This window comes from Wolffia australiana, chromosome 19 (genome assembly GCF_029677425.1).
Source record: "Wolffia australiana isolate 7733 chromosome 19, ASM2967742v1".
In the NCBI taxonomy this organism is placed as follows: domain Eukaryota; kingdom Viridiplantae; phylum Streptophyta; class Magnoliopsida; order Alismatales; family Araceae; genus Wolffia; species Wolffia australiana.
The window spans coordinates 1,964,037-1,988,140 of record NC_135853.1 but is presented as its reverse complement, the minus strand read 5'-3'; the positions used below and the strand labels follow the sequence as shown (position 1 = coordinate 1,988,140).

General features: G+C 35.9%; 2 protein-coding genes and 1 long non-coding RNA gene across 4 annotated transcripts; all 3 read right to left on the bottom strand.

Moving 5' to 3' along the window:
* Window positions 1-2,092: 2,092 nt before the first annotated feature.
* Window positions 2,093-4,658, bottom strand: LOC144715601 (uncharacterized). 2 transcript variants are annotated; one of them, XM_078590549.1, is made up of 4 exons: window positions 4,469-4,658; window positions 3,839-3,887; window positions 3,165-3,754; window positions 2,093-2,382 (listed from the first exon to the last, which is right to left on the bottom strand). In XM_078590549.1, exons 1-4 carry the CDS (start codon window positions 4,496-4,498, stop codon window positions 2,380-2,382), a joined length of 672 nt encoding a protein of 223 aa, XP_078446675.1. In that variant the 5' UTR covers window positions 4,499-4,658; the 3' UTR covers window positions 2,093-2,379. The 2 variants fall into 2 exon arrangements, with proteins under 2 accessions (XP_078446675.1, XP_078446674.1); XM_078590548.1 differs by lacking the exon at window positions 2,093-2,382 and having other exon boundaries at window positions 2,977-3,754.
* A 9,682-nt stretch (window positions 4,659-14,340) lies between these two features.
* Window positions 14,341-15,822, bottom strand: LOC144715655 (uncharacterized). Its single transcript, XR_013584679.1, has 2 exons — window positions 15,653-15,822; window positions 14,341-15,248 (listed from the first exon to the last, which is right to left on the bottom strand). It is a non-coding gene; the product is annotated as an uncharacterized LOC144715655 (long non-coding RNA).
* A 2,731-nt stretch (window positions 15,823-18,553) lies between these two features.
* LOC144715701 (protein RETARDED ROOT GROWTH, mitochondrial-like) lies at window positions 18,554-22,643 on the bottom strand. The gene is made up of 7 exons (XM_078590664.1): window positions 22,061-22,643; window positions 21,865-21,976; window positions 20,788-20,950; window positions 20,195-20,343; window positions 19,598-19,749; window positions 19,167-19,281; window positions 18,554-18,861 (listed from the first exon to the last, which is right to left on the bottom strand). Exons 1-7 carry the CDS (start codon window positions 22,444-22,446, stop codon window positions 18,733-18,735), a joined length of 1,206 nt encoding a protein of 401 aa, XP_078446790.1. The 5' UTR covers window positions 22,447-22,643; the 3' UTR covers window positions 18,554-18,732.
* Between the last annotated feature and the right edge of the window lie 1,461 nt (window positions 22,644-24,104).

Below are 24,104 nucleotides of genomic sequence, written 5' to 3'. Positions count from 1 at the left end.
AATACATCTAGGAATGTGATGTTAAAAACCTCCATAAAATTTGCAAAAGTCAAAAAAAATAAAAATATAATTCTAAAATCCAAATTAATGAATTTCTTCTTGATCATATTGATATACGATCATTTAATGTCTAAACAAATAAATTTTAATGAGATTAATATTTTAATTAAGAGGTTATCCTTTTCCCTCTTCTTTAGAGATCCACAATGATTTTCTCCTCTAGTTATGCACACTATACCAAATGCTTAAAGTATGAGCTGACTAAGTCTATAGTAAGGTAAACCAGTCAATCTAGATTCATATCCCAATTATGGAGCTTACTTACCGCCCATTTTCTTAATAAGCTTGCTCACCTGTGTATTTTCTCTCCCTCATGGTATGCTAACAAATTCCTCTTTACCAATATAATGGATTGATCATTGATAGAGAAATCCATACCCAAAAGTCTGATGTATTGGGGTTTACATAAATTATGAGACTACATGTTACTATCATCTGCCACGTCCATTAGCATGTACTAGTCGCATCTGAAATTACAGGAGTCTGAATAATCTGTTCAACAGTTCATTTTTATTTTAATTTAAATATTTTACACAATCTAAGAATAATAGACTAAGATCAATATATTTATATGTATTGAAATGAAAACAGAGACAGTACCCTATCGTCAATTTGACCTATTATTTTTACTAAAATATATTCATAAAAAATATTTTTCCACATTTTAAATTAGGTGGATAAATATTATGTAAATTATAAACTATTTTCTCCAATCGAGCGCCAAGAATTTTCATTTCATCTAATAATGTTATCCAAATAATATCAATCATATATATCAAGAATGCAATTTTCTCACTCTTGTTATTTGAATTTTAATTGAACAAAATGTAATATTCAATGTTGTAAAAATGTATATCCGATTTCTTAAAATGAGGTCCAAATTCAAATGTTATACCAATTTAACAACTTTTTTGTTTGAAAATTTTCTACAAAGTAATAAATATTAATAAAATTCATCATCCATTTCACCTAAAAATATTATTTCTTGATTTACTAAATCATGAAATCTTAGGGGTATGTTTTCATGGTTAAGGAGAAGGGAGAAGAAGGGGAAGGCCCCTGAAAAAGTCTGGCTTTAATATAAATAGGGCCTTCACCTATTTATGTTAAGTAGGTATTTTTCATAAAATACCTCAAAACGTAAGTATATCCTGCGACATCCAAAAGATCATTCACATGTGAACCTCTACATCCATGTATCAGTCTAGTTAACAACTTGAGTGATTTGATAACCATTATTGGCCTTTCAAATTACTTAAATTCATGATCATATGGATTAATTAACATCGAATCGATTTGGTTAAATCGATAGGTTGAGTCTACAACACAGGGTGCTAAGTTACACCTCAATTTATAGAATATACAAAGGAGTGTGTATCGACTCACACATGGAACCTATTTATCATCGTTTACCATGAAAGTATAGTCCCTCATCCACTTAATGCTTCTAAAATGACTTAGGCTATGTTCAATTGTCAAACCATACTTGATAATCAAAGTTAGAGCAAATGCATTAAGAAATCATCAGATAACTCTGCTCCGATATTTCAATACATTGACTTCATCGCGTCTATTCCTTAAGTTGTCACCTCCGATATTTTTTGCGATGTCTCCTTCGCAAAAAAGGGTAGTTAGTCAATATGCTTTATCTGCTCATGAAACACCTTAACTTTTGTCACGAAACATTCTAAGATATTCCAGACCCATGAACAGTTCATAGAACAGAGTCGTCAACCAAATTGTCTCTATAATCATTTTGTTAATAGTCATATCTTTTTCTTTCACAGCGGACAAATTAGAAGAGGGTACTAAATGTGGTTTCCCATGACATGCCAGAACCACCAATGGTGAATAATTATCTTGTAATGGGCCTCCTCTTATTCAGAATACCTACTTTGTGCCTTTATGCAAGATCCCCAAACAATGAAGACAAATCATATGGGCCTTTCCGAGTTCGATATATAGTGTCTCAAAATGCAGAGATGCCTTTTTGGAGAAAGCGGAGTGCAAATCATTACATATATCGATGGACCAATTATCTCCACTTATGGGACTTCAAATCTATGTGAAATTTCAGCTTTAGTTGTATGAGATAGGGCTGACCAAAGTTTAAAATGTGCAACAAGAAGGGTCCTAATTGACGCAGATTTCATACCAAATGTGCATAGTATCCTATTGATATTACCCTTCTAGTTGAGGGGTATTTTGCCTGTCACTGAATCTCTAAGAATCCCCATGCCAAGTATCTTCAAAGCTGAAAGAAGATCTTTCATCCCAAACTCAGATGTTCCTTAATCTTCTGAATCTCTGAAGCATTCTTTACTACAAGAGTAATATCAACTTAGAGCAACAAATACATGAGAACACCATATGCTTTCTTCAAATGAACCATATTATCATACTGGCTCTAATTGAAATTGAATGAGGAAAACAAGAGTGGAATCTCTTATACCACTAGATATTGGACTAATAAAATATACGGAGAAACATGTAGAGTTGACAAACAACAAGATGATTTCAAATTGATATTATATCACATCATCTAAGAGCAAACTATTATTCAGATGAAATATGCCAAACTGAATGAATTCATTAATACTTCTGTGACATCCAAATTACTCTTAAATAATGAACTTATCCTTTTTAATGAGTTTATGTAACAGCAAGATATTCATTATTTTGCAGTTCAATGGCTTGCGCTTCTTCCTAGAGTACTTTTGTTGATACAAGCCATTATAATGTGCAAGCGCATTTTATATTAATGAAAGACAGAAGTACTCATGAATTAGAATGTGTAAAATAATGAAAGACAGAACCATCATTCATTTAATGAAAATATGACATGTTTCCGACAATCAAGACAATATGAAACTGGCTCAGATGTCACATCTATTAGAATTTTGGCAATATCACACAACTCAACCAAAATAAATTCCAGATTAACAGCAAAAAATAATAAAAAGTCTCATTGCAGTTTGTGTACCATAGCTTGTTAATTTAACCTAAAAAGTATTTTCTCCACGACAAAATATGAAGTTTTAAACCCCTTTGGAATCAACTTTCATCCTCCTAAAGGCTTCTGCATCGCAAAAGATTTGGAATACCTTCATTAATGATGGAAATTCCTCATTCTGGAGCAGCTGAAATTTCAGATCATCATATTCTGGCTTGAGTCCAATCAGAAAATCCAGGATCCTGTCTTCCTCTATGATACGCTTGATGGCACCTTCATCATCAGGCCACCCATTAAGAGTTCCACGATAGAAATCAAGTTCATTCCACAGACTTTGCAACTTATGATAATAATCCATCACTTTTTGGTTTCTTTGCTTGGTAGATCGAATCTTGACCTTAATTTCATACAACTTAAACAGACGCCTGCTTTTGAAATAAACCTGGTGAAGATTATCCCAGAGTTCTTTGGCTGGAGCCTGGGAAAACCATCTCTTTCTAGTATCAGGATGCATAGTGTTTAATAACCATAGCTTGAGAGATGTATCATCAGAAATCCAGCCATCATATTGCGGATCCCCCAGTTTTAATACTGGCCTAGAGAGATGGCTGAAGATTCCCATTCCTTTAAGTTTCCTCTCAACAATTTTGTTCCACAAGGAATAATTATCTTCATTCAGCATAAAATAATCATGAACTTGCCACAGATAATCAGGAAATGAAGACCGTGCAAATTCACCAGCTATCATTGCAGCAGAGTTGAAAATCATTGAGCAAAGATTTCTAAATTGCAGAGAAAGAAGGATTTTCAGGATATTTGAAGTACCTTTGTAGGCCGAAGATGGTCTGTCTTTTGCAGGAGAGTCAGAGTTGTTCTGAAAAGGTTCATATTAAGACAAAATTAGGCAATCTGAAGATTTGAAAATTCATAGAAAAAAAACCGTGGGTAAAAATTGTAATGAAACTTGCGTACAAAAAGCCTTCGCAGAATAATTGAAGAGAAGAAAAAATTTACGGAGTGAGAAGTAAATATGCAGAGAGAAAAAAATTGTAATTTTCGAAATTTTGTCTTTCTATCACACACAAACGAAACATAAGAAGAACCGCTACAAAGTGGTCAAGAAAGGTGACCATGAGATGCAAGAGAATGCTGACATTATCCATAAACTGGGGCAACTTCCAATCGAAGCACTCTGACAGGCGACAAGGCGAGTTCTAATGCGAATAATTATTGACGAAAATAAAATTACAACCAAACTCAAGCAGTAAACCGGAGGACGATTAGCCCTAACAACAAGGTTGAAAACAATCAAAGTCTTGAAAGAACAGCTTAGAAGAACCACCAGACAGAATACCTCCGACCAGGTTCGGACTAAATCAACAAAAGATTAGATTATAGCCGAAAGCACCGCGGAAGCTGTAAAAAAAAGGCAACAAACAAAGTTAATATGTTTACTTTCATTGGCTTCGCGCTCTTCTCCTCCATAGATCGTCACGGTCAAGTTTTAGCCGAATATCGCCTGGATCGCAAAGAATCTACACAAAAGTAGAGATCAAAAGAGATCGTTGTTCATCTAGATCAGACGATCGCAGGAAGATTTCTAGCAACGTAAAACCTTGTTTCCGCGGGAAAAATACAGACCGAAGCAGTCTTCGCGTATTTAAATGTCGGGGTGGAAGGCGTGGCTTCTTCATGACCGTCCGATGCAGATCGAAGGATGTAACTGTTCCCACTTTTCGAAAATTCGTTCACTAGACGACGGACGGGACGGTTTTTTTGTTTCGGATTGAAAAAAGCGTCCCGTCCGCAGGCTTTGTACGGGACGCGGGACGAATGTAGTAAAATTTTATTTGATGATTTTTTTAATCAAAATTTAAGATTTCTATGAAGTGGGATATCTATTGTTTTCCATTCCAGATGTCATACATAATTGGGGCTCCAGGGGCGTGCCCGTTTCTGGACGGGACAGTTTTGAATGGGACGGTTCGAACAGTTTTGAACGGGACGTTTCGGAACCCTCCAGCATCCCCGTCCTGAATGATCTCCACTATACTTCTACTTCCATAATAATATTTAATTCCCTTGTGAAATGTATTCAATGTCCTATGGGTTGGGACTGGACAAGATCTGTGCTTTATAGAATTTAAAGTCAGACATGTTTAATCTCTGTGCCTAAAAGTTAAGGTCCTAAAAGTTGGAAAACTTTAAGCATGGTTTAATGTTCTTTTAATTGGATTTTTAATAAATGTTGTAGTTTGAAATTTATAGCCTTCCAATTATGAACTCCCAAATAGATGGATCTGCTATGTCATTATAAAAAATTGTATCAGATAAAGAGTAAGAAGTAGATGGATTTTGATGGCGGTGCTTTAAAGTCCTTAATACAACAGTGATGGCTCCTTCTCTACCAATGGAAGGATAAATTGATGACTTAAAAATTAATATTATTCCTGTTTTATCATTGCTCTCTGTTCCATTAAATTTAAATGTTTGTTGCATCAGAGAGCCACAACTTCTTTTCCTTGTATTAGCACTTGTATTCTCCAAGTAGTCTATTCAAAATTACTATGTATAAAAAAAATGTGATCCCTTCAGCTTTGGCACAAAATATCTACTTAAAAATCTACATCACACAAAGCTCTAGATGATTTGGATCATTTGTAAGCCTCCACTCTAATCTTTTGATTCAAGTAACCTAAATTGTGTTACAATGTAATTCACCAAGGTGTCGTCACACTACAATGCTGAAATTTCAAAGAGGGATAAATAAAACTTAGTTTATTTATAAAATTAAAATGTTAATGAAGCTTATCTCATAAAATGCATGTATTTTAGCTAATATTCACTCTTCTCTATGCTGAAATTTATGGTTTTAGTAATGTATGAACAAAATTTTGAAATCTAAACTCATCTAAAAGTATATTATACGCATTAATTTAATAAATATTATCTATGAGTTATGTGATATAATGCATATCTTATTAAGTTTTTATTTTTAATTGTAGCTCTCGCAAAGATCTAAGGATTGTGAGCATCTTAAACAAAGGGTGCACTTGCTGGATGCAAATTTTCACCAACTTGAATGAATATTGAGTCATTTTAATATTCAAAACACATAGAATACTTGAAATAAATAAGGCCCACTAAATCTTTTTGTTGGAATAAAAATGTAGGTTGACATTTAATGAGAAATGGCATAAAATTTTAGTTTCATCAACGAAAAGTTCCATTATGGAAATTCGGGCTCACATTTTTATCTTTTCACTTTTTAAGAATTTAATTAACTCTTAATTTTCATACATCAATGAAATTGAATACATGTTTCTTCTGCTTTCTTCTGAAATTTATTTGACATTAAATACCTCAACTTTTGTATTATTCAACTTAAATAATAATATTTATATAATTCCATATCATATTTATGATTTATTCGGCATGAAATATTTTTAAATTGTATTTATGTCAGGAATCAGGAATCTAATTTTACTAAAATTTCCAATATTTTTAAGAATTTAATTATGTATTAAAATAATTTATAATTAAATAACTTAAGTCAATTAAAATCTGTCTTTTAAGTAAATATATTTAATATATTGTTAGTTTCAAAAGAAAAATCAGCATTTCTTCTTTTGAGCTATGCCATTGAGATACTTGTTGTGGCTTCTCTTTTAGTGACTCTTTGTCCCACAATGGAAACATGAGCCCTTTTGCCATTCTCCTTCTTCGCTAGAGTTTATTTCACTTGCTTCTTCCACTTGTCCCTTTTTGAGGCAAACATTGCCTTTCTTTTATTTCTTGTCCCACTAATAAATAGTACATGGGGATTGTGCATTTGAAAGTTCCATTCTGATACTAATCTTGTAGAGATTATAAATCATGGAAATCGAACTCATATCTACAATCACTTGTAGGTGCTAACAAATAGGAGAAAGTTTAACAAGGGCAAGGTGGAGCTCAAGGTGGGAATGTCACAAGAGTTTCTACTATCATTTTGGGGACAATAAACCCCAAGATTCCCTACAAAGATTCTTGTTTTCAGAAGACTTTTGTTATGATCCTACAATAATAAAGAACTTCATTTACGGTTCTTATTTGGATAGACTTGGACACATATTCACTATCGCCATCATTAACAAGAGAATTTTTTACTTATTTTCAGAATAAATTTTTATCGTAATGATAATTAATATTATAATTTCCAAGTAGATTTTGCTATTATGAAGATTAAATAATGTGTAAATACAACTTACTTATCACATTGTCGACCTGGGCATGTTGGAAATGGAAGATTTCTAAAGTTGAATACAGATACGTACTTAGGCATTATGTGTAAAAAATGTTGGGTTCTAGAGGCCTTGATATGGATGAATGGCAATGGTTCCTCGCAGTGGAATTGTTATGGCATCAACAAATCATGAAACAAATCACATGTGCACAGATTGTATCCATGATTTCTTGGATCCTCAGGTGAGATAAGTTTATTTGCTCATGTGTGCAGCCTCTAGACATATCCATGAGATCCTCTACATGTCAAATCAAATCCTTTGCCTTGACGAGCTTCATTCATCCTCTGTTATCGTCATTACACCGTCCCGATCGCGGTGGGAATGGGGAGGAGCTACGGGGAGAAGGGAGATGAAGATGAAGGCCTTTGAACAATTCTGGCAAGGATAAACTTCATTCACGGTCTTCCCCTGTTTATACTAAACAGATATTTTTCATAAAATCCCTAAAACTAAGTATATCTTTTGACATCCAAAAGACTATTTGTGTGTAACCTCTAGGCCCATGTGTCCTTTAGATAACAACTCTAGTGTCCCAATAACCTTTATTGTACTTCCAAATTAATTAAGTATATCAGCATATATATAATGTTAGGTCGATTGAACCCAATCAATAGGTTGAGTCTCTAGAAGATGCAAAGGAGTGTGTATCAACTCACTCACAGAACTTGTTTGTCATTGGTTATTGTGTACATATAGTCCCTCATCCACTTGATGCTCCTGAGATGCCTTCATGTATGGTCAACTATCAAATCCTAATTGGTCATCCGACTTAGTACTGGTGCATTTGGAAATCATCGGATAACTTGTTATGGATATTTTAGTGTATTGGCCAAGATGTTCATCACATCGTCTTCCTTGAGATGTCTTCTCTTATACCAAGGGAGGACAATATCATCTTGAAGACTCAATCGTCTTTGTGAACTTCTTGATGCATGCAGACTTAGATTGTTTAGAATCCCATGATTAGGAATTCATAGATCATAGTCAAAGTACAATTGTTTGTCCACCATATGTATTTGGTGTCCCAAGTTCAAGGACCACTTACACGACTGTGACATGAATAAATTTGACTTTGGAAGAAATTCCATGTCACAACACAAATACTACCTGATCAGATGAGGGCTCGGTTCTAGATCATGCTCAAGTACATAAACAAGAGCCACATAAATCAATAAGAGCAGTCAAATAACTTGATCAAAATGATAGACATATTGCTATGTGTAAAGTTGACACTATTAAACAAGGCCCATTAGGCCTATTCTCTTTCCTTTTGCTCTTGGGCGATTAGTCTCACATGGGCCATTTTCATCACTCTAATCTCCCCTTGCATGTATCAATGCATGTATCCCTCCTTTTCTAATTACCCAATACAATTTTTTTTCCCACATGGTATCAGAGCACTAGGTGCTCTGGCCTTCTCTTCACTCATTCTTGGGTCGATCTTTGGCGCCCTCCGGCCACACTCTAGCCATCCTTCAATGCCCTTTAGTTGCCACTTGGCCAGCCTCTAGTTTCCCCTTGGCCACCATCTAGTCACCCCTTGGTGATCCTCCGGCTGTCGCCCCCACTACCGCCGCCATTGCTGTTGTCCTTTCGGCTGTCGCCTTCTCAACCGAGTGGCATCCTCGCTCTCGCGTCTCCCTCACTTGTGGAGCCCTTGCCCTCGCGGTGACCTCACCTCGACCAACCTCCAAATGTATCACACATGTGAGAGTTCAACGTCTCAAGATCCACTAGCAATAGGTCTATCTCCACTTGGCTTGGCAAATCCATGACATTTGATAAGGGCACAGCTCACTCGCCCAACAGACGTCTACAATGGACACAATGATGCATAGTGCGCATCTAGGTTTGAGTATTTCCTCACCTCCCATAAATTGCTTCAGTACTTGATGGAGGATCCTCTGCCGCCACATCTCCTACTTTTGCCTCTTGGAGTCAGCTCGACTCAGCTATCTGGACATAAATGCTATAGAGCATCCAGTAAACTATTGTTGAGTCACTCGCCTGCATACGACCTGCCCGAAATCTCTAGATAATGCTTGAGAACATGTACTCCAACCGGACCAATATCAGCGATTCAGTGGAGATATTGGAGTCCATCCTTTCTTGCAAGCAAGGTGACTCCGCTCTTTAGGCTCATTTCTTGGTAATCCAGGAGTTAGCCATCTATCATCCAATGACAACTGACCTATGCACGTTCAAGCATTATCATAAGGAGTTTATCGCTGGCATCTACCAAGAAATAAGGGTTTTTCTTAACCATGGTTAATTTCATCACCTTAATCTCTCCTTGAATATACCAAGGCATGTATCCTTCCTTTTGTAATTACTCAATAAAATATTTTTAACTCACAAACACATTACACCTCAAGGATTAGGATCTAAAATTAAATTTACATTACGCCTTTAGGTGACGGCATTCAAGATTAAAATTATTTTAAATGGAAAGAAGCAATGTATTCTAAAACCAAGTATGTCACTTGGATATTTAAAAAAAATATACCTCCAAATGGACAAGTTAACATGTACAAGACCAGGTTGGTTGAAAAATATTATCATTGAAGACAAGGAGTTTAATTTGATTTAAAATTCTTAGTTGTTAAGGTGGCTTATTTAATCTGAATTTTTATTACCATAGCTGCATAATATGACTATAAGATCTGACAAGTGGATGTCAAGACTGCTTAAGGGAAACCTTGAGGAATAAGTATATATGATACAAGGTGAGAGATATGCATGCAAAGAATGTCCATATAGGATTGCAGGTTTAAAGATACATTTATGGATTAAAAAAAGCTTCAAGAAAATAGAATGTTATATGTGATGAGGTTATCAGATCGTAACAGTTCTTAAAAAATGAACATGAATATGTATGTACAATAAGACTTGTGAGAGTGCAATAAATTTTGTGATTTTATGTGGTTGACATTCTATTTATGAGGAATATTGTAGGAATATTATATTTGGTGAAGTCTTAGCTGCCTAAGAACTTCTCTACAAAGGATTTTGGAGAAGCCAAAAATATATTGAAATATGTATATTTAGAGATAGCTCAATGAGGTTTCTAGGCTTGTCCCAACCCATCTACATAAATATTATGTACACAAGACCATGTACTAGACATGATGTCACATTTTCTCCAAGTGTTAGAAGCATATTTCAAACACACTTGAGGGATAACCCTAGCTAGCAGTGAAATGCATCAGTGACTACTTGAGAAGGACAAGGATTTATTTCAAGGTTATATTGACTCAAGTTTTTAGTCAAATCTTGATGATAGTAAATCTAGATCTAATTCTTTTGCACCTTAAATGATACGTTATCTTGGAAGAGAGTTCCAATTAGAGCACTATTTTAGAATCCACAATAGAAGATGAATATATCATAGCATCTAATGCCTGTAAGTAGTTTGGCAATAGAAATTAATAACTGTTAGCATTATTCCTTTGATATCAAAACCTTTTTCTTTGTTGTGTGACTACAATGGTGAAATTACACAAATGAAAGATCCACGGTCTCATTATATATCATAGCACATGGGGAAGATTGGCTTAAGTCCATGTGGATATTGATAAATACTTTGTTTCCTTCAATTCGATCACACTTTCATGTAATTTTTTTAAAATTTTATTCATTATAAATAATGAAAAAATATAATGAAGTCCATGAATTCATTCAATGACTTAATGAACAAATGTAATGAAGTCCATGAATTCATTCAATGACTTATTGAGTTATGATCAGGTCGTTATATCTGGCTCATTGGTATTTCAATGTCTTCTAAAATTTTTTTTTCAAAGGTACTGGAGATGGACATCAAACTTTCAATAAAATATATATTTCTCTTGCTTTTATGACAAGTACATCTGATTCTATGGCCATTAGTGTGGAAACACTACGGACATATGGTCGTGTTCTTAAGGAAAGTAGTTACCGAATAGGTCAGTATGAATCATTGAATGATTTATACTTATATGTTAATCATATTGATTCATCCCATGATTGTATAAGTATTCTGTTGACCTAAGACACTAAGGACATATTGTGATATGTTTTGACTAAGGTACACTACTCTCTAATTATGGGATTCAAACATGTCTTAGCTCAGAGGAAGCAAGAAGTGAGCAAACATGATTGAGTTTTCAAGATTGGATCTTCCACCCTCCGTATAGAAGGATATTGAGTTTAGGAAGAAGATGCATTAAATCACTTGCACTGGTAGTGGATATATTGGATATGGTTTTATCAAATGATCTCCATTATGCATGACTGATAACTAATAAAGGATTATGTTTTGATAATTGACCATATGATAAGTCATTTGGGAGTCTCAAGGATTATATGTTTTGGTAATGACTGTCAAAAAATGCTCCATGAGAGATTTGGATTTTCTTTTATAGCACAAGGTATTGCTTAGCACCCAATGGGCTTGAAAGTTAACTCATCAGTTGAGTTGAACTGGTCCGCAGTTAATTACCATATATTGTGATTTAGTGAATCGATAAAGTGGACTAATAAATGTTATTCGACCATTAAAATTCTAAACTAGACTAATCCATGGCTATAAAGGGTCGCACACATAAAATATATGGACATTGGGGGATATAGTTAAAGTTATAAGGCCTTTTATAGAGGGGGACACCAATTGTCAGTGCCCATGCTAGCCAGACCTTGGTGCCCCACTTTCTTCCCTTCTCCCTTCACTCCATTCATTAGTGAGAGTTGATGGTGAGAAGATCATCTAGATCTTTAAGAAGAATTTGAGATGAAGAAGAAGAGGAGATATGTCTTCACATTGATTGTGTGGATACATCTAGATGTTCAATGTATGAGCAGCTTGGAGAGACTCTCACACGGATAAACTGGTAATTGTTTTATTATTATATTTGATACATTAATTCTTAATTGGTTTTCACATTCTGCTACGGAAAATATATTTTCAAGCATTCAATCAAAGCCCAAAAACTTTACAAATTTTATTTTCGCTTGAATAAGGGAGGAAGAACCAAGAACTAATGAAATCTATAGTTTGAATCAGCAGGTTTACATTCATGATACTCGTCATCATCCATGTTGGGGCATAATTGCAAACAAACACAATCAATAGTAGCATCAGCAAGTGTTCCTTGTTTCCTTTTATCCACACAACTGCAGTCAATTATGATACTTTTACATCAAGTAACATAAAAACTGTCAGTTTGAGACAATGGAATATCTAATGTTTTACCCATAGACTACCTTTGCACATTTAATTTTCATTTATTTTTCATATTTATACTATGAAAATTTTATTTTATCATTCTGGAATGGAGCCTTTTTTTGCAAGGATCACACAAAACTGGATTTCCAATGTAGTGATGATGAACTCAATTTTATGGTTAAATATCATCATTGTCAATAATTTAGTTAATACAAAAAAGCATAAATATCATCGTTGTCAAAGCATAATATTTAGCTAAGGGTTGTATCCATATTGAGCAAAGATATTGAAATCAATATATTTTTAATCAGGACTAGATAAAGGGCTCACCGATGATATTGTATTGCATACAATTAATTTTTTTAATAACTATATTTACTTAATATTCATTAAAGAAATTCAAGGTGACATGAAGGAGAAGCTTATTAATACTACAAACATATTAGGTATTATATTGTATGTGATATTCATATTAAATAATAAATGCAAGAGTGATGTACCTTGGCCAGTGGTTGATAGCACATTGGTCTACAGGGATGTGCCTTGGAATGATTGTTGTAGATGCTGATGAAAGTGCAGTATGGGCATGCTGTAATATTAGTTAATTGACACCATTCTAGCTACGAAAAAACCTCGATCAATATTAACAAGGATAAATAGTGCCTAAAACCTAAGTCTATGGACAATGTCTCCGGAGACCTCTTCATTTTCCTCTCATATGAAATGACACAAGGATTGGTCTTTAAAATCACGCCATTTCTTTCAGCTCTCCAATGCTAGGATGAGTCTAATTCATTTATATTCAACCATATTATAAGAATATTGTTTTACATAAAAGTTCCAATAGCCTCATCAAAGGAATAGTTTGTTTGATGTAAGGCTAGAACTAAATCCAACTAACATTGTTGACTCATTTTTTATTGGAAAATTAATGTCAGCAGGAAAGGTAATTCGCTAGTACTTACAAGACTACCAAATGATAAGCAAATATTCAATTTAGTGCTGTTAAATTGTCCACTTAACATACTCTCCACACCATACATTGCTAGACGCATGTATAACAATTCTCTTATGGCATATTCTCATTAATATATTGGATTGTTATGTGATATTACAATTTATATTTACGAAATTAAGAAGAATGCAAGAATTGTGTCTGCCAATCATCGATGAATTGCAATTACATTGGAAAATGATGTTAGATTCTTTATACCAATACGCTTCATCTAGGTTCAGAGCATCCCAAATATTCAACATCTCAAGGATTCAATGTTCCTAAAATTGAATCTTGAAGAGGAGTGTCCAATAAAATAAAATACTCTGGAAAAATATTTAAGTTTTAAACAAGGTACAGGAAAATGTGAGAGGAGACTATTAACCCGGCGCGAAGGAAGACTAGGAATATAATGAATAAGCATATACTTTCTCAGATACCCTATTGATTGGGGCTGACAATGTGGCATGGCATGTTTTAACATAAAACCCTGTTAAGATTATTTAGTTAGAAACTAATTTCCTCGTTTTGATTATCATCAACTTGTAAATACTTTTCTAACCAGACATGAAAAAAATCAAAATTGTTAGGAAAAATAAAAGGCAGGTTTTTGAACCTGAAGACTTACGTCTCCCCTTGCAATTGGTTCTAAGAAAGGAGCAAATAACGATGGGTTTAAATCCATCATCCACAACACCGATGGTATAAATGAATGATTTTTGTCCTAAATTGTGAGTTCTCACAAATAAAATTTACTCACGGAAAAGATGCCTACGTACTTTTGGAAATTTTGTGCATCTCAACCAAAAACAAAATTTTCGATAACGGGAAAAAATAACAAACATCAGCTCAAAAATTTTCCATGAGTCTCCAAAACAGTCGCAGTAAGTGTCACACAGTTTGTTGTTTGAGGCCCAAAGTTTTTGATGCACCAAAATATGAAAGTTTCTTTAACTTGTGGCAAAAAAACATGTAAATCGACTGGAATACTTCTAAAGATTAAGCATCGCAGAAGATTCGGCATACCTTTGTCAGCGATGGAGGTTCCTCATCCAAGAAAATCTGATATCTCTCAGACTATCATATCCTGGGTTTAGTCCCACAAGAAAATCCTGGACCCTGTCTTCCTCTATGATACGCTTGATTGCTCCTTGATCCTCAGGCCACCCACGAAGAGTTTCATGGTAAAAATCAAGTTCATTCCACAGATCCCGCAACTAAGAATAATATTCCATCATATTTTGGTTTCCTTGCTTGAGAGATTGAATCTTAATCTTAAGATTGTGCGTGTGAAAAAGACGTCGAGCTTTGAAGTGACTTCGGTGTAGGTTATCCCAGAGTTCTTTGGCAGAAACATCAGAAAACCATCCGTCTCTAGTCTTGGGGCTCATAGAATTCAACAACCAAAGGGTAAGAGTTGCATCATCACAAAGCCATCCCTCGTAATTTGGGTCCTCCGGTTTTAATTCTGGCCTACAGAGATGGTTGTAGATTCCCATTCCTTCAAGATTCATCTGAACAACAGTTCTCCACAAGGCATAATTATCTTCATTAAGCATACAATAATCTGGAATATTCCACAGCTAAGGTGGATATGAAGACTCTGCGAATTCGCCAGCTAGCCATGACCCAAAAAACAAGTAAAATTTGAACACCACTGAGCATACAAATTTCCTAATTCCAGATAAAAAGGAATGACAGGATGTTGAGAGGACCATTGTAGGCAAAAGGCAAGTCAGGGTTCTTCTGCCACTATTCATGCAGAGATTAGTTTAGTAATTCATCAAAAGAAGCGAAAAAACAAAAGAAAAAACACTATTGGGCAAAACTAGCAGTGAAACTATAGTCCATAAATTCCAAACTGACAAGAAAGAGTGAAGAAAACATTTACAGAACGTTGAAAAAGATACTAAGGGTTTTTCTGCCTGATATGATACCATTAGCATGTCTGATAACATAAAAACAAAATGAAAAGACCCCTAAAATCAAACAGTAGAAGATGAACGATAAACTCTTGAAAAAGAGGAACTGCTTGGAAAGACAACCAGACTGGATAATCTCTACTCTGGGGTCGGATATCTACACCAGATCAGATTATTCCCGAACCCACTGCGTAAATTTGAAAAAAATAAATAAAACGCCATAAGTCAGGTTACATTAGTTGGCATCTCGCTCTTCTCCTCCATAGCTAGCCCTTTGGTGATCCTCGCTGCTGTCAAGCTCGATTTCTACAAGAATATTGTCTGGATTATTAAAGAAAAAAAGAAGAAGCAGAGATCAACACCAGATCAGACGAACGGAAGAGGAAATTCTGATACGCAAAACCTCTTTTGGCGGGAAAAGTAAACTTTTCTGTCATCTTCGGGGTTTTAAATGTCCGGGTTGAACGCGTGGCTTCTTGATGACCGTCCGATCGCCTCTCCAAGGCCAAGGGATCCCCTTGATGCGAATCGGAGGGTGGTCCTCTTGCCACGCTTACTGCAAACAAATTAAGATATAATTATAATTAAAAAAAATTCACCATTGTACTTGTGACTGCCATCCTGTCACACTGTCACGTCACCCGTCACAGGTTTTTTCATCACGTCATCCGTCATGCCGCGACAAATGATGTGACGGATGACATTTGCTGCTGTTTTCTAGTTTAGAAAACAGTTGTATAGAGGTTGTTTTACTTCTGAAGGGACCTGAATTTAATAATTAATAAATAGACTTAATTTTCACAATTAGTTTGGTTAATCTGATCCTTTCTAAGGTGTCTTAGGGTTTTAAAATGTTTTAGTGTATTTATGAGAAAATTTTAATATTGTTTCAAAATAATTTTCATTGCATTTGTCCTTAATGTAGCAGTTTACAACTACTACATTATAAATACGAACTTCCAAAGTTATCACACATCCTTCCAACCTCCAGACCAATCAGGGGCCACCATTTGGCCGTGCCAATCAGTCCTACATTAAAATTTAAAATATTAGAAACACCAAGAATTATATTTATCATTGATTAATGATAACCTTGATTCTATTGGTGAAAACAGTAACAATCATTCAGTTCTATTACAAAAGTTCGAGTGATCAGTTGATAATTACCAATACCCACTAACCTAGAGGCGTCATAATAAAAACACAGCTAAATTTTATAAAAGCGAAAGAGACAATTGAGAATGGCTTTGCACATCCTTAGATACTACATGTACAATAGTAAATGAAAAATTTTAATTGAATATGTACTTCTGCAGAACCAGTATTCGATGCGGTAACACTATATCAATTTTTTTTTTAATGTGGGTTATATATAATAGGTGATATATATGGTACTGTTGAAATAATTCTGTGTCATTGGCTCCAAGTTTGCCCATGAGTTGGCTTAGAATGCCAAAATTGAAGGTTGTAAGTGGATCTAAGCGTTCCATACTGGGATTATCACAAGGTGCCACTTGTCTTCCTTGGGGTCTGTTTTGGTGATGCTTGGCTAGCTTTCCTTGTCTTAGTTGATGTCACAGTCATAACCTGTTGCATTTCACATTCCCCCACCATACGGTAATCTAGTCTGATTTATTCTCTCATTCTTAGTCAGAATTTCCGCTATTTTTTAAATATAACATTGACAAGGCATAACCAAGGACTATAAAGAATCTAATAAGTAAATATTCCCTCAAACCATTTCAGCACCTCTTTTATGACTATATTTGTTGCACTATATGATTCATTTTTTCCTGATATTCTCTTATTGAATCAGCATTTTCTTCACTAAGATTCATCAGAATGCATTTAGGAGTACAAATTCCCTTAAATTAAAAATATCCCAACCCTGAGCAGATTTATACTTTTAAGCATTGGATGCAATGTATCTTCATGTTCTACATATAACTATGAAGTTGTAATCATAATGAATCATAAATGTTTCAAACATATTATACGGTAGGAGTCAAGAGAAATATGTATATAAACCCATACCCCACTTCACTCTCCCATTCTCTTTCTTGGATATGTTTTGCTCAAGTCCAAGTTCTCAGTTCTATCTCCATATATCAATCCTCCAGATCTCTATCCACCTCACATGTATTCATCCATCACAATCATCTCCTACTCCTAACTCCTTGTGTCTGATCCCACTTTGTTGGATTGTTATTAACATTGCGGATGTGTTGATTGAGCTTTTCTTTTACTAAATAAATTGTCAAAAAAGGCTTTTATATTTTATAACCTCGGAAAATTTACATATCTTTTATTGCATGAAAAATATTTTTTTGTAAATTATATCATACTATCATAATTAAATGTAAGATGCTATTAACCAGCATATATCACACTGGCCAGTTAATTGTGCAGAGGTATAGGCATTCTGATATCCTATTCTTGCATAAACTTAAACGTCAGGAAGAGAACTGGCTAGGTGGGAAACTTGCTCGTAATTAAAGTAGAATAAAATATTTTTGTGTCTTTATTACATTATCTAGTAAATCACTCCATGAAGGTTTTTCCCTATCAAAGTTTTAAGACTTGATCAGAGATTACCATGGAAGAAATCTCTACAAACCACAATCAGCTGAGTTCTGAAAGTTTTACAGAATATTGCATTGACAATTTCAATTGTTACTGTAGTTCTTGGTTTTTTAGTTCAGTTATAGTCAATACTTTTGTGTTTCTTTAAAAAAAGAGAAGAAATTGTTTGTAAAAACAAGGAACTTACGCTTATAAAATAATTTGTTTTAATTGCCTGAAATATTATCTGGTTATGAAGAAAGCGTCTAATCTATAAGAGTAATGATAAACGTTAGAAATGGAATTTAGACCGGTAATCTTTCCTGGGCATCTCCTCAACTAAACAAATGAACTCAAAAGGATCCCAATTTTAGATAAACTTCCAGATATTTTGATATCTTAAGAGGTTGAATAACTCATCAAGTTCTATAATTATTATCAAATCTGAAGTGATTGACCGGAATTTTTTTCATGGCACTGAAAACTTTAAAGGAACTATTAAAGCATTAAAATCTGGAATAATCGCTTGAATCATTGAACATTAAAGCTTTCAGTGGGTAACTGAACCAAAGAGAGAAAAATAAATGATTTCTAAACCTTGAGCAAACAAAGTTTTCTTTATACTGTATATACAAAATTGTAAGTTCAGCTGTGCAGAAGAAAATCAAGGGCTGTGGTTTAATGCATAGATTTTCAGGGTAGAAAGGCCTTTACAATAAAGACGATCATGGAGATTGAGAGTTAAGTTTGCCTCACAGTGAGCTCCGGACGATGTTGTAAACTGAGATGAGAATCTCCACACCAATCAGAATGATAATCAGCCACTCCAGGAAATCAGACTTGCGATTTTGGAGGATCTCTTGGAGGAATCGAATGTTGTGCTGAAAGATCATGATCCATATGTCAAGAGAATCAGATTTAAAGATAATGGAGATTGTTTTGCTGAAAGATCATGATGCGTATATAAAGAGAATCAGCTTTCAAGATGATGATTATGATGATGGTGAATGTTGTTCTAAAAGATCATGACGCATTTATGGAGAGAATCAGCTTCCAAGATGATGATAATTATGATTATGAAGATGAAGACGGGAAAGGTTGCGCTGAAAGATTTTGATGCTTAACCGGAAAGAATCAACTTTCAAGATGATCATGATGATGATGACAGAGTCTGAATCTTTCTTACCTCGACAAACTTCAGCTTGAAATCGAGGCTTCCAAATCTCTGGGTTAGCTCATATTCATCCCTGAGGTATTCCCAAATCTGGGCGTAGTTTGCATTTTTCCATGCAATATCAGACCTTGAACCATCAAAACTACCATTATTAGAATACTGTGCACCCATAAACAAAATAAAGCCAGATGGATCATTCCACTATTTTGACATAGAGTATGGATGCAATATTTGTATAGCCCATTAAAAATAAAGTACAAATTATAATATAAAAATAAACTGTGACAATAAAGTCAGATGAATTAATCTATTATTCTGAAATAGGGTATGAATCTAATTTTTTTTAACAAAAAGGGTATGAATGTAATATTCTTATGACCCAAAAAAGACTAAGTAAAAGTTATTTTACACAAATCAACTATGAAAAATGAATCAGATGCAACCTTTCAAACAACCCAAGCTTAAGAATGACGTCAGCTAGGTTTGAATTCGCCTTTCCCACCAGTTGAAAAAGCTTCTTCCTCTTCATGGTGAAGGTTCCAGTCTTCTCCATTCCACGGTTAATATCAGTAAACTCTGCGACCATCCCATCAACCTAAAGAAAAAATTCCATGGGATATTAGGTTTTTTTGCTTCACAGAAATAGAAAGTGGGTTTCTTTGCAATTTTCATCATTACCAATGATCGTTTAGAATCACAGCTTTCCAACTAGAGCAGAGAAATTAACAGAATACGGAATCGATGTTCACACTTTAGAGAAGGGTTCAGCAAATGGATTGGATAACATACGATCAGTCCTGACCAAAAATTGATCGATTGGACAGCCTAGATCGTGACCTGACCAGTCCGATTAGATCTTCAGAACGTCCAGATCAAGGTTGGCCAGTAGATCATATCCAATCAAGAGGCCCGATCAATGGTAAATTGTCCATTCGGCCCAGTAAATGGAATGGGCTGATCAGTCCAATCGGGCACTGCCACATGGCAGACCTGATGAATCTCTCTCTCTTTTGAGTAATGAAAACGCGTCTTTAGAATACCTGGCGAATATAGTAATCTAGAGCAATACTTTGGCCCAGAACACTTCCAATAGTGCGTATTCCATCAATGTTAAGATTCTTCAGCAAAATATAATCCAGTCCACCTTGCATCCAAGTTTCAAGGGTTGGTTTCTCCACCACTGCATAATCTGTTCATAAGGAGAATGGAAGCTTAGAGAAACTAAGAAAATTATGTGTTAAACAAGCTATGTGGATTAAAGACCATAACAGAAATCGCCAGGCAAAAGAAACTTGATGAAAACTCTGTGGTGTGCCGACTAAGATTAATGAAAATTGCTCCAAAGATACAAAGAATAACCAAAATAATGAAAAGATGAGATGACAAATGCAAAACCAAAGCTACCATCCTCATTACCAAAACAGCTAAGTCAATGAAGGACCATTAACGAAATGATACATGTCGAAAAAATTATTTAGTGATACAAACTGACTGAAAGAATCAGTGATATTTTGACAAAGATGAGCAAAGATTCAGCCAAAGTTAGTAATAACTGATATTCAAAAATAAAATGGTGAAAAATAACCGAATAGTAATGAAAATACATGATGATGAAAGGATAACGAAAACATACCATCCTTTCTCATTTCAGGAAGCAGACCAGCGGCATGTTTCTCCGCAATCTTCAGATACCCATCAACTTCATGATCAGAAACATTGAAGAGGACGATGGAACCATACTGAAAGACGACCATGTAGGAGCAAGCACTCTCATTCACAGAGCAACCATTTAGATCCTGCACATTATTTCACATCACTGACATCAGATCATGCATAAAGCTGCTGATGCACAACAAGAGCCATGATTCCATATTTAATTATGCAATCTATATTCTGCGAGTAACAAGATAATAGAAACATGAATGTTAGTTCATATTGAGGAAAAGGACGGAAGAAGGATTAAGCTGCGGGACGTATGAATCGATCGGAGGTGAGTTGGCCAGAGATCTGCTGAGGGAGAGGCAATCGCAAATAGGAGAAAATCTCCATGCATTGAGGAGGGAGAGATCGATCGGAGACGAGGTAGGGACAGGTCATAGATTGAGCCAGCTGAAAATCCAGTGAGGCGATCACAGAGAGGCGGAAAATCGACGAACATCATAGGGCAAAGGGACTAAGAGAAAGAGAGACTGAGAAGAGGTTGAGCCAAGATGCAACTCAATTTTTCATTTTTGACTTGTTTCCCAAAGGGAAAAGCACATCTACATTAATGAAATTACCCAAGATGGAAATAGCCATGACGTCCTTACAGCTTTAAAGTGCCGAAGATACCCCCCGTGGGGCAGAAGGTTTGTATCACGGTTATCAGATGAAAACTTTGAATGCCTATGAATAATAGTCAAAATGTAGAATTCACACCGTAAAATGTAAGAAATTTACATATGTGAAAAGTGGAAAGAGGTAAACTATCTTTGACTGAAAATCAATGGATTGTGAACAGGGAAACATGGGAGCCATCCAAAGATGTTCAATCATAAGCAAAACAGCAGTAGATCTCAATGTATAAAAGCGCCCAGAATAATTCATAAGCTAGAATACAAAAAAGGTTTGTCAATCTTCCTCTTCACTAAATTCCCATCATGAATCTGAATTGACTTTGAAACATAAAGATTCATCTGAACCGAGTTCGTCACCAAAAGGAATAACTTACTTGAGGAGAACTCTTCCCGTCATAGTACCTGAGAACGACATAATTCGTAGCACGAGAAGTAGGAGGAATAACATTGAAAGCATTCTGGGCCTGCAGTCCCCTCAGATCAATACTGCCAAGAACAAAATCACAACAAAACATTCAAAAAACAACACCTTCAAATCAACAAAAGAAGAGAAAACAAGTGAAAAGAAACCTGGTAGAGATGAAGTAAGCTTTAACAGGGATAAAACGGCTCTGTTTCTGTTGCTGCACTTCCAGAAGGTGGTCTGTGTAACTAGTATCTTCTTCTGAGCATGAATTGAACGGTTGATCCCTCCACTCAAGTTCTTGCCCGGAAGAGACAGAGCACAACGTTCGAAAGGGATAAGAAATACTCTTTGGCAGACGGCGACGGCTCTGGTACTTGGAGAGATAAGAGTGAAATCCTTGCTGAGGAGAAGGAACAGACCCAGAAGAGAAGCATTTCGAAGAAGGGAAGAGGATTTCCAGAGATGGGCAACGCCTGGAAGAGCTGACAAAGGGGGAAAACAGAGAATACGAAGAGGGTAGCATGACCCTCATGGCGAGGCTCCTCGACATAGACGATGGATCGATCAAGAAGCCAAAGAAAGGGCTTTGATGATCACCCGGAAGCTTGGGCAGCGCATTCCTTCCTTTTATCCGTTTTCGGAGCTCAAAATCGCGAGTTTCTCGGAAGAACAAAGAAACCCAGAAAGATTTTCTCTGCTGGAGTGGCGTGGAGAAAACTGAGGACTCGTGAGGTTAAGCTTTGTCTCTGGATCTGGGATTTGAAGGACAGGATCATCTGATGATCACTACAAAGATTCGGCTCCCTGATATTTTTCCCAGCCCATTTATTCAGAAATGGACTTCTTCCTCCCTACCATTCAACCCACTGGGCTATTTTCTTTATAGCCCATGCAAGTATTCATGAGCAGTGTGCCCACTTGCCTGCACAGATGATGAGACAATGATGGTGATGAGACATAATTGTCATAATCTATCATCATCCATGCATAGATCCACCGTTGCAGTCATTCATCTTGGAGAGGATGACAATGATAAAACCCTCACTGACACTCAAGTAGGCTTTGACATTTTGGACCGGGGACTGGTCGGACCGGACCGTGATTGAACAAGACTGGACCGGAACTGGACCGAACTTCATGTAAGGTTTAGGTCCATGCCAAAAAACCAGACAGGACCGGACCCTGTCCCACGCACTACCCATCCCCCTCCCCGTCACCCTTCCCATCACCCGCCCCAGACGCTCATAGCCACTGCTCCATGCGCACAACGCCTCCGCCACCGCCGTACAGGACCAGACTGAGACCGAGCAAGACCGGACCGAAGTCGGGCCAAACTTCAGGTAAGGTTTAGGTCCATGCCAGAAAACCGGACCGGACCGGGACCGTCAAACCCTACACACAAGTTATGGATGATGATGGGGTTTAGATGACGATGATAATTTACATCAGCCTAGACTGTAGATACTAACATATTGTTGATTGAGTAATCCAGACATGCCCTCATGGGTGTAGGATTGACCCAAGAAACCAGTACTGTTTACCCAACGAGGGTGTTGAGCAGTGAATGCCTGTTTATAGACTTGGACGGATGCTAAACCGGATATTGAGAGTGGGAAATCTGATATCTGTCTTTTATCAATATCTATCTGGATTTTAGATGATGTGACTGGATGCCAGTTGTTACAGTCCAGATATTCAATATCAATATCTGCCTTTGTCTGAGGTGTTGGATGCCAATATTAGATATTGGTCATGGATATCAGTTTTTTATTTCCCACTTCATATTTTTAAGTATATTTTTAATATTTTTTGCATAAGTACACAAAATTAAAATTCATTACTTAATAGAGTAACTAAAATATTGTCATAGATGTAACCCACATAAAACATATCAAAGGTCTAACTATACTAAATATTACTTAGTTTTGCAATTAGGTCATTTCACCAACTCAATCAATTGCACATTTACGAAGTCAGGTGCCAAGTCAACGAGCAACGAGTGGAATCAAGTGGTGGAGGATGGAGAGAAGATGCCGACTATCAAGCAGGGAGCCGGGGAGGGAGGGCACCAAGTGGAGAGAAACACACATTGAGTAGCAGATGACTGGCGGGTGAGGCGAGGTTTTTTATCCTCCACATTATGATTTACACTTGGACCATTTTGTTTCTCCCAAAAATTCAAGAATACACTTATGTTGAGAATGAAAA

Excerpts from the sequence above, each read along its gene's own strand:
- LOC144715701 (XM_078590664.1), bottom strand. The coding sequence starts at position 22,446 with ATGTCGAGGAGCCTCGCCATGAGGGTCATGCTACCCTCTTCGTATTCT. Across the intron at positions 21,977-22,060 it reads GCTTACTTCATCTCTACCAG|TATTGATCTGAGGGGACTGC; the intron begins GTTTCTTTTCAC and ends TGTTCTTGGCAG. Across the intron at positions 20,344-20,787 it reads TCCTGAAATGAGAAAGGATG|ATTATGCAGTGGTGGAGAAA; the intron begins GTATGTTTTCGT and ends CCTTATGAACAG.
- LOC144715601 (XM_078590548.1), bottom strand. The coding sequence starts at position 4,498 with ATGGAGGAGAAGAGCGCGAAGCCAATGAAA. Across the intron at positions 3,888-4,468 it reads AGAGCGCGAAGCCAATGAAA|AACAACTCTGACTCTCCTGC; the intron begins GTAAACATATTA and ends GAACCTTTTCAG. Across the intron at positions 3,755-3,838 it reads ACCATCTTCGGCCTACAAAG|CTGGTGAATTTGCACGGTCT; the intron begins GTACTTCAAATA and ends CTGCAATGATAG.